Source organism: Bos indicus x Bos taurus, chromosome 21 (genome assembly GCF_003369695.1).
Source record: "Bos indicus x Bos taurus breed Angus x Brahman F1 hybrid chromosome 21, Bos_hybrid_MaternalHap_v2.0, whole genome shotgun sequence".
NCBI classification, from domain to species: Eukaryota; Metazoa; Chordata; class Mammalia; order Artiodactyla; family Bovidae; genus Bos; species Bos indicus x Bos taurus.
Genome location: NC_040096.1, coordinates 56,508,478 through 56,521,890, shown reverse-complemented (window position 1 = coordinate 56,521,890; position 13,413 = coordinate 56,508,478). Strand labels below are relative to the sequence as shown.

Sequence of the window (13,413 nt, the reverse complement as noted above, 5' to 3'; positions counted from 1 at the left end):
CTTGTTGCAGAGCACAGGCTCTAGGCACATGGGCTTCAGTAGTTTCAGAGTGAAGGCTCCGCAGTTGTGGCTCCCAGGCCCAGGCTCAATATTTGTGGCAATGGGCTTAATTGCTCTTTGGCATATGGGATCTTCCCAGACCAGGGATAGAGCCCGTACCTCCTGCATGTGGCTCCAACCTCTCCTACAGGCAGATTCTTTACCACTGAGCCACCAGGGAAGCCCCTAAAAATTCTTTTTATACCCTCATTTATCAAGTGTTAGTCAAACTCCTGGTCTGTGCCCAGTGCCAGGTGCTGTGGTGTTTGTTCTTATTGCTGGTGCAGGAGAAAGACGATGAACAAATGGTCACATAATGAATGCATGATCCTCAATGGTAGTAGGGGCTGTGAACAGGAAGAATGGAAATTTACAAAGTGAAAGAGTAGGCTGGACTTGGTCTAGTCTGGGGAGTCTAAAAGCCCCTCTGAGTAAATGACCCTTGAGCTGGAATGGAAAGGTGAGTCGATGTTAACAGAGTAGAAGAGCAGAGGGAACAGCGTGTTTAACGCTATGAGCAAGAGTGACCTTGATGTCTTCAGGGACGGGAAGAAGCTGCAGCCTCATCAATGACATGGACAGTGACCTGTGAGGAAGTTAGAGAAACTAACAGAGACCAGACCTCATGAGGTTTTAGAGGTTCGAGTATGTGTTTAGTTTTTATGCAAGTTGCAATGGGTGCCACTGTAGAACCTTTGAAGCAGGATACAGACATAATCTGATTTATGTTTGACGAAGGGCACTCTGCCTGCGGTGTAATAGGTTGGAGTGGGAGAGCCTTCCGTTCCATCAAGGAGGCTGTCACAAGGTCCAGGTGAGACATCAAGGCGGTGCACTCACAGTGGAGATGGAGTAGCTGGATTTGGACTACATTTTAGAAGTAGAACGGATAGATTTTGAAGATGGATTGGAAGTCAGGGGAGAGTGACAGAAACAGAAAAACTTACTCCCAGTTTTGGCCACCAAGGCATAGATCAACAGATATCCTCATCCTGTTATGCACTCGGACCCCTAGGGGGAATCTCAGGACTGAGGGGAGAGATGGGGGTGGTGATTCAGGATAAATCCAGGGGTGTCTGTAAAATGCATACCTTGGTAATGAGTCAACTTTATACTATGTTATACTATGTTAAATATATACATAGTTAGACTATGCTATTACTAGTGTCTCAAATGAGATGCTTTGTATCAGACATTTGCGTCTATGATTTATTTCTCCTATTAAAGAGTGAATTTAAGATAATTAAATTTATCATTGCAATAAGTGTCCTAACATCTGAAAGTCCTGTCCTAATGTATCTTGTACATAGCGAGTTCTGATGTTTTGTTTAAAGAAAGGAAATACCCAATTCTATTCCACACAGACTGGGGTAAGTACAATAGAAAATGTAAAAAAGACCAGTCAAGACCCATCCATCTATTGTAATTTCTCATTTTTAAAGCTTCTCAATGAGTATGGATGGTTGGGAAGTGAAGGACTATGCAGCACACTTTTGCCAACTAAATATGTGACAAACATGAAGTGTATTACAGGATGTCCCAGTGTTCTGAAAACCAGGCAACTCAGGTTTATGCTTCAGTAGCAGGACTATCTGATTGGCCAGAACAGGCCGTTCTCTAGGAAACAGAGGGCTCACCTACATGCTGGAGAGTTTTTAGACCAGAGACAGAATGAGAGGGCCTCCACAGCCACAGCATTTGGATGGTAGAAAGGGGGTGTCCTTCTTTTCCATGTTTCAAGCACAGAGGTAGGTACAACCAGCATCTGGAAAGGATCTGCCGCTTTCTCACATGATTTCCCTTCCCGACAGCCGCTGTATGTGTCCCGCGGAGAATCCTGGCTGTAGAGACCAGCCCTTCACCATCTTGTACCGGGATATGGACGTGGTGTCAGGACGCTCTGTTCCCGCTGACATCTTCCAAATGCAAGCAACGACCCGCTACCCTGGGGCTTATTACATTTTCCAGATCAAGTCTGGGAATGAGGGCAGAGAATTCTATATGCGGGTAAGAGGGGTTGCTGAGTGGTGGTCACCATCTTCCACAAGCTGTTCTGTTGTCTAGCCCGGAGTGTGCTTCTAGAAACAGGCCAGAGTGCAGTTCGGAGGGGTGGGTGTGGAGGCAGGAGGGGAAAGTGGATGGGAGTCAGGACTCCACTGTCCTGGTTCCTCTCACTTTCTGAGCGGCCTTGAGAACATTGCTCCTCCTCTGATCCTTATCTGTGCAATGAGAAATTAGGCCAAGATGCAATGGTAGGTCTCTTTCTCCCTGCACTTCTTCTTTTTTTTTTTAACCATTTAAAAAAAATTGAAGTATAGACAATTTACAATGTTGTGTTAGTTTCAGGTGTACAGCGAAGTGATTCAGTTATATTTACAGATATAGACATATCTATATCTATGTCTGTATATGTATATGTATATTCTTTCAAGTCCCTGGGCTTCCCAGGTAAAGAATCTGTCTACTAATACAGGAGCTGTAGGAGACACAGGTTCCATCCCTGGGACAGGAAGATCCCCTAGAGGAGGAAACGCACTCCAGTATTCTTGTCTGGAAAATTCCATGGACAGAGGACCCTGGCAGGCTACAGTCCATGGGGTCACAAAAGAGTCCAACACGACTGAAGCAACTGAGCGTACACTCAAAACGCATCAAGTCCCCACTATTTGCTTCTAGAAACTGACTGCAGCAATGAACAAAAAGGTCCCGAATGCCTGCCTTCATGGCACTTACATAGCAATGAACTTAAAGGCATTCCTCAAAGAAGTGGGCTCTACTTGTGCTGTCCGACACAGTAGCCATATGGTTCTTTAAATTTAAAATGAAAATGAAGTAAAATAAGTAAAATTAAAAATTAGTTTCCTTCGTTGCACTAACTACATTTCAGGTGCTCCGCTGCTGTATTCGCTTGGATACAGAACATTTCTATCACTGTAGAAAGTTTGGTTGGCTAACATTGATTTAGCCATATCAGGATAAATTGATGTGGATTTATCAGGAACAAATTTTAGAGCACACATCCTAAATGCATGTGCTTATTTGTAAATTACACACGTGGTACTGTGCCATTTCTATTACTGAGCTTCGTTTCCCTCAGCCTCTGGAGTGGTCATGTGTCTTTGGAGCCCACTGTCTTACAGCTGTGCTTTTCACATTTCAGTGTGAATTTGGATGCTTGTTGAAAAAGTGAATTCCAGAACTTCCTCTCTAGAGACTTTATTTCAGAAGATGGTGGCTAAGACCTAGTGTATCGGTTTCTGATGGCTGCTGTAACAAATTGTCACCAGTTTGGCGGCTTAGGACAACAGGAATTTATTCTGGAAGTCAGAAGTCCGAAATCATTGTCACTGTGCTAGAATCTACCCACTGCTCTGGACTTCCTGGTGGAGCTAGTGGTAAAGAACCTACCTGCCAATGCAGGAGATGTAAGAGATGCGGGTTCCATCAGTGGGTCGGGAAGATGCCCTGAAGGAGGACATGGCAACCCGCTCTAGTATTCTTGCCTAGAGAATCCCATGGATAGAGCAGCCTGACAGGCTATAGTCCATGGGGTCAAAGAGTCAGACACAACTGAAGTGACTTAGCACACCCACGCACGCGCTGAAATCAAGATGTCAGCAGGGCCGTGCTCCCTCCAGAGGCTACAGAGGAGAATCCATTCCTTGTCTCTTCCAGCTTCTGGTGTTGCCAGTCTTCTTGATTCGTGACCACACCACTCCAATCTCTGCATCTGTTGTCACAGTCCCTCCTCTTCTGTGTGTATCAAATCTCCCCGTTTCTTAGAATGTCACTTGTGATTGTATTTAGGCCTACCCAGATAATCCAGCGGAGAAGGCAATGGCAACACACTCCAGTATTCTTGCCTGGAGAATCCCAGGGACAGAGGAGCCTGTTGGGTGCCGTCTTTGGGGTCACACAGAGACAGGACTGATTTAGCAGCAGATAATCCAGATAATCCAGGATAATCCCCCTGTGTTGAGATCCTTAACTTAATCCCATCTGCAAAGATCCTGTTTCCATATAAGGTAATATTTATAGGGCCCAGAGATTAGGACTTGATACCCTTGGGGGCCATGGTTCACCTTGGGAATCTGCATTTCTAATGAACACAGTATGTGGTCCTCCAGGGTCAGTGTGGGGCACTCGACTCAGAAGTTCACAGCTTCAGCCTGTGGGCTGGTGAAAGAACCAAGTGTCTGAGCTCTCCCCACCCTCTCCCAAACCCTTCTCTTCCAGTCTTTGCCTCTGGGGCTGGGACCATCTGAAAACAGAGAGGTTTCAGAAGCAGGATTATACCAGATTAGAAAGGCCTCAGGAGCGAGTATTATGTCTGTTTCCTCACTAATATGTTTTTGGCAAGACTCTAACAGGGCCAGGTCACATGTGATAACGCACCTGTGGACCCAGCATCTGTAGAACACTGTAGTGGGGTCACGGGCTGTGTAAAAAGACGGAATGAGTTGAGGGTAGAGGAACTTCTCAAGGTGAAAAAGATGGAGCTGCGTCTCTGTCAGTCCTTCTTGCATTCCCATCAGCCGTGGCCATCCAGCGGAACCCACCTCTGCCTGCCTCTGTGGGCTTGCTGCCCCCTTGAGCATAAGCCCAGCCCGCCAGCATTCTCCAATCTGGCCTCTAGTGTCTGTACAGACACAGCAGGTCCCAATCATAAGGTACAAAGATGCCCCTCTCGGGGATTTAAAATACCATCACGTATATCAGCTGCTTTAGGTTTTACCCCCAGCAGAATAGGAGGTGGCCTTGTCTTGGCCAGGTCACCACCTACTAAAATCCTCTTGATCCAAATGTTCCCCATGTAGCTGACTTGTAAGAGCTGCCCCTTCATGGCAGGGGAGGAAGATTGTCTTCTGCAGGCGAGTGACCAGGAGGCGGGGCCCCTTCCTTCGAGCTTCCTCTAGTGCCTGGATTGTTACGGCGATGAGGGGACCCTTGAAACTCACAAAACTTTGAGCTCTATGTGGTTTGCTCTCTCTCTCTGGAGAACATTGAGAAGGGCCCTAATTCGTTAGCATATATTCAACTGAGGATGCCAGGACACAGAGGGGATGAGGGCACATAGACCTGCCCTGGGAATGGCTGAAGGAACTTAGGGATGGGAAGCTGGATCCTGGCTAGAAAGGTCCTAAAGGCTGCTCTTGGGAAGAGAAGACAGGCCCGGTGTAGGGGCCCTGTGAAGCCAGGCAGCCTCCCTGTAGGAGGAGGTAGGGTTTCCCTCCCGACACTGTGCAAAGCAGCAGTGCCCTCCTCAGGAGGCCACACAGTCATGGGCTGTGGAGCCAGGCTGACCCACCTCATTTCCTTCTACAACTCACCAATGCTATGGCCTTGGACACACACTCTAACCTCTCTGAGACTGTTTCCTCATCTGTGCGTGCTAAGTCACTTCAGTTGTGTCCGACTCTTTGCAACCCTATGGACTGTAGTCCGCCAGGCTCCTCTGACCATGGGATTCTCCAGGCAAGAATACTGGAGTGGGTTGCCATTTCCTTCTCCAGGGGATCTTCCCAACCCAGGATCGAACACGCATCTCTTATGTCTCCTGCGTTGGCAGGCAGGTCCTGCACACCTAATGCCACCTGGGAAGCCATCCTTATCTGTATAGAGGGGATAATGATAGTATCAATTCTGGGATTGGATGAGATCATCTACTTAGCCCAGTGCCTAGAGCACAGAGCAGCTGTTTTTTATCAAACAAGCAGGATGAAACTTTCAATACCTTTCTATTTCTCCTCTGGCTATCTTGAACCTGCACACACCTGAGTGAGCTCTCAGGCGGAGCCCACTGGATTCACAAATGCTCTCAGTTACTATTGAATTGCCTCTCTCCCCCATATCAGAAGTCCCAGCTGCTTTAGGTAGAAGCCAACCACCAAGTCTCTCAGTGTAAAGTCCCTGCCAGCTTGGCCTCTTGCCTGCCTTCCTCTTCCCCTTTCCTCACTGATGGTGCTGACCTGGCTCCTCCTCTGGGGTTTTGGGGGTACAGATGTGGAAGGGAGGCGGTGAGGGGAGCCAGGGTCGTACTCCCTTGTCGCCATTGTGGGCAGGACCTGGTGCTCTCTTCTGGGACCCAAATGCTCTTGCTTTCATGGGATGCTTTGTCGGTTCTTTGGAGACTTCCCTGAGGACTTTGCACTGACCATTCCCAGGTGTGGGCGAGGGCCTCTGGTTGGCTGCTTGCCACCCCAAACCGCTCTCTCAGAAAGTTTGCATGTGTGGCTGTTGCCTCACCCTGGCGGGCAGACCTTGCACTGGGCCTTCAGGACACCAATAGCCAGCTCCCCCACAGCCCCCTGTCCCCCGCGTGGTGCACAGCATCTCTGGGCTCTCTTCTCTGAGAGAGTCCGGTATACTCTCTGCATCCTTAAGTTCAGAGGACCCACATTGAAAGCTTGATTTGGGGGCTGGTAAGTGTGTCTCATACACTTATATAGGCTGGAGGTGACAAAGTGAGAGAAACAGATCTGGCGCTGGGCCATGGCCTTCAAGTCCTCTATGACAACAGCAGGAGAATCTACACAAAGAGCAGTGGCAGCTGACCCTGTACGGTGCGGGACATACGCCAAGTATTTTCCATATATCACTGCTCTCATCTTCATCACAGCCCTGTTCTCTAGGGCAGGGTCCCCAGCCTCCGGGATCTACTGCCTGATGATCTGAGGTGGAGCTGATGTAATAATAGTAGAAATAAAGTGCATAATAAATGTAATGCACTTGAGTCATCCTGAAACCATCCCCCGGCTTCCGGTCTTCCACAAAACCAGTCCCTGGTGCCCAGAAGGTTGGGGACCGCTGCTAAGTTTGCTTGCCCTCCCTGACTTTACAGACGAGGGCACTGAGACACTGAGAGGTGAAGGAACTTGCCCCAGATCTTACAGCTTAGGAAATCCCAGCGCAGCATTAGAACCCAGACAGTGTGCCACTAGTATCTATACATACTCTCACATTTCTCTTTAGGATGCGGAGTACTTGTCTAGCTTTGGAGTCTCAGCCAAAATTGAGATAACAAAAATCTCTCCTTTAACATCTAATCAAAAAAAATGAAAGTGTCCAATAAGCACTGATTATGATTGTATTGGTAGAGTCATTTCTGTGGCTGCTGCTACTGTTGTTAGGAGGTTGTGAGCTGTTGGGCCCTGGCGAAGTTGGCGAGGTTGGCGATGTTGGAGATGCCCAAGGGACTGCAGCATCTTGTTGGGGGTGGGTGTTGATGGCTGTTCAGGCTCTGCTACCCTGAGTGTCACTGATGGTGTTACAGTCTCCTGGGAAGAGCTTCATTTCACACAACAGGCATTCCCCACACATACATACCCACAAATGTACACACACATGCACACATGCCTGTACATACACATGTACACTCACACAGTCGCTCATGTGCACAGGTACATACACACATGCAAATACATGCGCACGTTCACACACAGCCCTTTCATGAGCCCCCACTGGCACTCTCTCTCCCACTGAGACCTGGACAGACAACTGGTGACTGGCTTTGGCCAGGTGACTTAGGGACAGTTAGGACGGGAAGAAGGAGCACGGTCACGGGGCATAAACTGTGCCAAAGGGCGTGGAGATCAGGTGACGGGATCACGGAAAGCTGACTTGCTGTGGCCTGGCTGCTTGCCCTGCGTCAGACAATGCCACCTCGCTGGTTGACTCAAGACAAACCTGAGCCTCTGTAGGGGCAGGCCCAAGAAGACAGACGGTCAGGTGGGCTGTTTGCAAGCTACTCCTCTGCAGGCCCCTTCACCGGCATCGCAACTTCGCATCCACCTTCGGTCACTGACATTAATTCAGCTCCACTACATATGCAGCTCTGAGAGTTTAGGAACACACGGCTTCTGCCCTGAGGAATCCACACTGTGAGGGGAGGGAAAACAAGCAGGCAAACATTTACAATTCAAAGGAGTGATTCTCAAGTAGACTAAGTGCCTGGGATGGTCTGGAAATGGAGAGATACTGAGAACTTATCTGAGTTTAGTAGCTAGAAGCTTGATTTTTGGAGTCAGATGCTCTAGTACCATGTGCTAATGTACTTAACCTACTTACTTTGTAGGGTTATAAAGATTAAAAAGGAGATGTATGCAAAAGAAAGGGAAAGTGTCAGTCACTTGGTCATGTCTGACTCTTTGCAATCCCATGGACTGTAGCTCACCAGGCTCCTCTGTCCAGGGGATTCTCCAGGCAAGAATGCTGACGTGGGTAGCCTTTCCCCTCTCCAACGAATCTTTCTGACCCAGAGATCAAACCTGAGTCTCCCACATTGCAGGCAGAGTCTTTACCATCTGAGCCACCAGGGAAGCCCAAGTCATAGCCAAATGCTGAGTATCAACTATGACCACCATCACCATCATCATTTTGTACCAAGTGATCACCAAGTCCACTAATGACCAGAGCCTCTCAAGGGGGCCTATCTCATTAATGCCCTGGGTCTGCCCTAAAAGCCTAGTGAGGAGTGGAGATATTTGTCCTCAGCAAACTTGGCAGGCACTTGAGTCCTCCGTGTGTTTGTGGGCGGGCCTTTCTCAGGCTGCTGCAGATCTGATCCTGCTGGGGATCAGACTGGTTGACCTCTAAGACTACTTCCAAATAGAAGAGGCAGTGATGCTCTCATACTCTGGAGACATTTTCAAGGACAGCCCAAAGGAACAACTGGGAAGTTTCCAGCTGTTCCACTCCCTGTCCCTGGCTCTGCAACTCTCCCGCCCACAGCTTGCCCACAGCTTGCCCAAGCCTGTCCACAGGTCAGGGTCCTCAACCCCTGGCCTTTGTTTGTGCAAATAGTGAAAGCTGGTGAGATATTTAGATCTGTAAGTGCCCTGGGCATTTCCATGTATGGCTGTACCCTCTGAAGTCCTAGCCCAGAGCTCCAAGGGTTTTCAAGAGTTGACAAGGAAGTCGGAACAATCCTCTGTATGAGAGGGTGCCAAGTGCATGGATGCTGACAGGAACAGAGGGAGCTGATGCCAAGAGGAAGTTGTGTGGTGTCAGGCTGCTGATAGCCCAGAGGACAGGGGAGGTCCCACTACTGGGTGAAACCTGTCTGCCTGCCCTGCCCTTGTCATACCTGTGGCAGCTCTTGGTGATGTCCAGAACTTCATGGGGAGCTCTCCCTTCATGGAGACAGATAAAATGTCTGGTGTGGCTTTCAACAAGCCAAGTTTCTTGATTTTGCAGAGCTTGTTGCTTTGTCTGGACATAGCGCCGGGCTCTGCAACTTGTAGGAAGGGATCGTCCAGCATGTCCTGTTCCCTTGTGCTATTTCTTTTCCAGGTACCTACTCTCTGGCCATTGCACTGGCCCTCTGAGTATTTGTCCTTTAGGGCAGTGCTAGGGAGAAATAAAACACATATCAGTCTTTTCTGATAATTGTTGTGCAGTGACAAAGGCCTGGAGTTTGTGGTCAAAAGCATTGGAATGGAACCCCATGTCCCTGCCCATAAGTGGTCTAGTGACTCTAAGCAGTGACTTAACTTATGGAGACTCAGTTCACAAGGAACAACAAAACAAGGGGATAACGAGACATACCTTTAGTATGACAGCTGGGGTCCCCAGACTGGGTCCTGTGCTTTTAGATGCTGCTGCTGCTGCTGCTAAGTCGCTTCAGTTGTATCTGACTCTGTGCGACCCCAGAGACAGCAACCCACCAGGCTCCCCCATCCCTGGGATTCTCCAGGCAAGAACACTGGAGTGGGTTGCCATTTCCTTCTCCAATGCATGAAAGTGAAAAGTGAAAGTGAAGTCACTCAGTCATGTCTGACTCTTAGCGACCCCAGGGACTGCAGCCCACCAGGCTCCTCCATCCATGGGATTTTCCAGGCAAGAGTACTGGAGTGGGGTGCCATCGCAATTGTTGATGTGCCCATGAATCACCTGCAGATTATATTAAGCTACAGATTCTGGCTTAGCATGCCTCAGGCAGGTGCTGAGGTCTTGCATGACTCATAAGTGCCTTGGTGATGCTGATACTGCTAGTCCAAGGACCACACTGAGTAGCCAGGCCTTTCAGAGCTTTTACAGGGATTAAATCAGAATATGTACATAAAAGTGGCCAGAAGAGTACTTCACACATAGCAGAAGCTCAGTTATGTCAGTCTTCTCTCCTTACCACCTTAAAAACTTTAGGAAAAGATTCAGTGGAGGAAGAAAGCTCACATGAAGTTATCAGGATGACAGAGATAGATTCACAGAGTGATGAAGCTGCAGGACAAGGGGTGTGGTGTGTCCAGCCAGAAGCTCCAGCAGAGGCTGCACTTGGAACCAGCTGGAGTCTGGTAAACAAGTCACACTTCCTCAGGCATCATCAAAAAAATCCACTGCAGCAGAAAATCTCAGAATGGGCCCCTGGAACTGTTAGTTTAAAAAGTGTCCTAGGTGCTGTGGAGCTGTTTACTTGGCAACTACTGATCTGGTACAAACTCTCCTTTTAGAGAGGAGGTCCAGAGAGGTGAAGTGACAGCCTGGAGTCACATAGTTCGGGCAACTGTTTCTTCTTTCATTCAAGACACAGTCACTGAACAGTTACCATGTGCCAGGCGTTATTCTGGGTTCTGGAGGGCTCAGCGGTGGAAAACCCACCCCCAGTCTAGTGTGGACCTAGACACCGGACATGGACTTGGTAAATAGCGTGGATGATGACACGTGGTAATGAACACTTCTCTTCCTTGCTAAAGTAGGGGGTGCACTGGCAGAGGGTCACAGGGACCTGAATTAAATTGGGAAAAGCAGAGAAGCTCATCTGAGGAGGTGATATTTCAGTGAGACTTGAAGGAGCAGCAGGGAGAAGCCAGGGCAACATGAGCAAAGTCAGGGAGGAGGGCATCAAGGGATGCCTGTCTGCTGGCAGTGGGCAAGGGGGAGCACCCGGACTGGGACTACAGAGGCTGGCTGCGACCAGACCACTTGACTTCAGCTTTAGTGACTGTCCCAGAGGCCATGTCACCTGAAGGACAGCTTTCCTCACCCTCTCTACCATTGTTTGTTTTCTTTTTCTAAAAATTTTATTATTGGAGTATAATTGCTTTACAATGTGTTAGTTTCTACTGTACAACATGAATCAGCTTTATGTATACATATATCCCCTCCCTCTTGAGCCTCCGTCCCACCACCCTCATCCCACCCTTATAGGTCATCACCGAGCACCGAGCTGAGCTCCCTGTGCTATATACAGTAGCCTCTCGCTATCTTGCACATGATATTGTATATATGTCAATACTTCTCCCAAGCTCCCTTCCCCATTCTGTGTCCACAAGTCTCTATTCCTGTTCCTGCAAATAGGCTCATCTGTACCATTTTCTGCTGTTTGACAGCTTCCAGAGTCAAGCTTACCCTTGGCTCCTTCAGCTGGTCAGATCTTCTCTAACTAGTATGCCTGGTTCCGTCCACAGCAAACGGGCCCCATCAGTGCCACCCTGGTGATGACTCGCCCCATCAAAGGGCCCCGGGACATACAACTGGACTTGGAAATGATCACGGTCAACACCGTCATCAACTTCAGAGGCAGCTCTGTGATCCGACTGCGGATATATGTGTCCCAGTACCCGTTCTGAGCGCCGGGCCGCAGCCTCTGACACTGCCTGCAACTGCACCAAGGGACAGAGAAGCAGAGAAACCAGAGAGAGCACGAGAGTGAGACAGACGTGAGGCCTTTTCGGCCGAACGTCTCCTGAGGAGTCAGCATGAGTCCCGACCACGCCTCTGTTATTACAGACCCATCACTTTGAAGGACATACTTCCCCAGTTTCTACGACGCAGTTATCGAAAAGCATTATCATTGGCACACTGACCTGAGATCGACGGTGATTTTTCAAGGCCTTCAGTTTATTTCCATAGTTTTCAAAGAAAATAGATTAGGTTTGCAGGGTCTGAGTCCACGTTCAAAAACTGTGAACCACTTCCTCTCACCTCCTCCAGGCCTTCTCTCTATCTCTCCTTGATTGCTTCTTTGCCAAGGCCCCCCAAAGCTCCCGGGGATTCTAGGTGTAGCTAGCTTGCTTCTTGCATGTACAGAAGGCTATAGAAAGAAGCCACAGAATGATCTAAAGGTTTTTAAAGAGTCTATTTCAAAGCCATGTCTGGTATTTTCAGCCATAAGAGTTTTAGTTGTCCTTAAATTTGTATAACTGTTTAATCCTTTCCTGTTCATTTTGATGATGATTATTGTTTTTAATCCAAGGTAGAATGCCTTCAAAAGGTCATAAGGCACATGTTATATTCTGTCTTCCCAAACCCAGTCTGCTCTCCATTTTAGTCCAGTGTTTTCTTTGAAGACCCCTTCATCATGCTTTCTTTTGAATTTTTACCCAACTGGGTTGGAAGGCAGAGGTCTCCAAACTGATTAAATATTTGAAGAGATCTTGTGTTTGGTTCATTTTGACATGGGAGATGATTCAGCCTTTGGGGTTGGTTCTAGTTCTCTTTAGTTTATTGGGTACTGGCTTGAAAAGCTCTCCAGAGAGCATGATCACCATTAAAAACATAATGGGAGTGAGGGAGAGGAGAGCATCAACTCCAAATCCTAGTCCATTTCATTAGGAGACAATGATCAAACCCTCTGTGATGTGGATTATTTCCAGGTACTTTTCCAGAACAGGAAAGTATTCAAGTTGCTTTAAATCGGTGGCCCTCACCCCTGATGGCGTAGTAGGATAACCAGTGGAGTTTTCAAGACAAAAACATGACTTCCTGGGCCTTACCCCTAGAGATTCTGATTTACTTGTTCTTAGGTAGGGCCTAAGAATTTTTAAAACTTGGTGAGTAGGTGGAGTTGAGAGTGCATTGTATAAAGAGAGGGAGACAAATGGGAGCAAGCCCTGGCCACTTTATCTTCCACATCTTTTCAGTAACTTGTTCAGTTCATTGTCCTTTTCCTAGTTAGTGACCTGGATTCCTTTCAGTCTTGGAACCCCAGCCAGGATTAAAGGGAGTCAACAGAGCAGGTCACAGATGGGAGAACGGACTGGGACAGCTGCCTTTGTGTCCCATCCCGGAGATCAAACCTGTTACTGAGTCCAGGCTCATACTGCTGGCCTCACTACAGGTCAGTAAATTGAGAGACCAGTTGTTGGGGCAAAGAATGATGACTTTGTTCCAAAGTCTGCAGACTGAGACTTTTGACGCGTATCCCAAAAACCATCTTGCCTGAGTTAGACCTCAGGCTTCTTTTATACTAAAAGGAGAGGAAGCGAAGTCAAACATTTCCTGGTTCTGGTCAGCCGCTGGAGGGGATATGTTTTCTTCCTCCCTAAAAGGAATCCTTTCCAAACCATTTCCCACTGTGCCTTCTCTGTCAGGTTCAAGGATGTTAACAGTAACACCAGCAACAAATCAACAACTGAACGGCCCAGTTTTGCAGCT

At 48.1% G+C, this 13,413-nt stretch overlaps 1 protein-coding gene across 3 annotated transcripts in view; it reads left to right on the top strand.

Annotated features, from left to right (window-relative positions):
- The window catches only part of FBLN5 (fibulin 5), a 92,816-nt gene extending 80,405 nt beyond the window's left edge, over positions 1–12,411 (top strand). For all 3 annotated transcript variants that reach the window (XM_027520973.1, XM_027520974.1, XM_027520971.1), the window contains 2 exons: positions 1,851–2,046; positions 11,445–12,411. In XM_027520973.1, the coding sequence (XP_027376774.1) occupies positions 1,851–2,046; positions 11,445–11,606 (358 nt within the window). In that variant the 3' untranslated portion in view covers positions 11,607–12,411. The remainder of the gene's footprint in view (positions 1–1,850; positions 2,047–11,444) is intronic.
- The last annotated feature ends 1,002 nt before the right edge of the window (positions 12,412–13,413 follow it).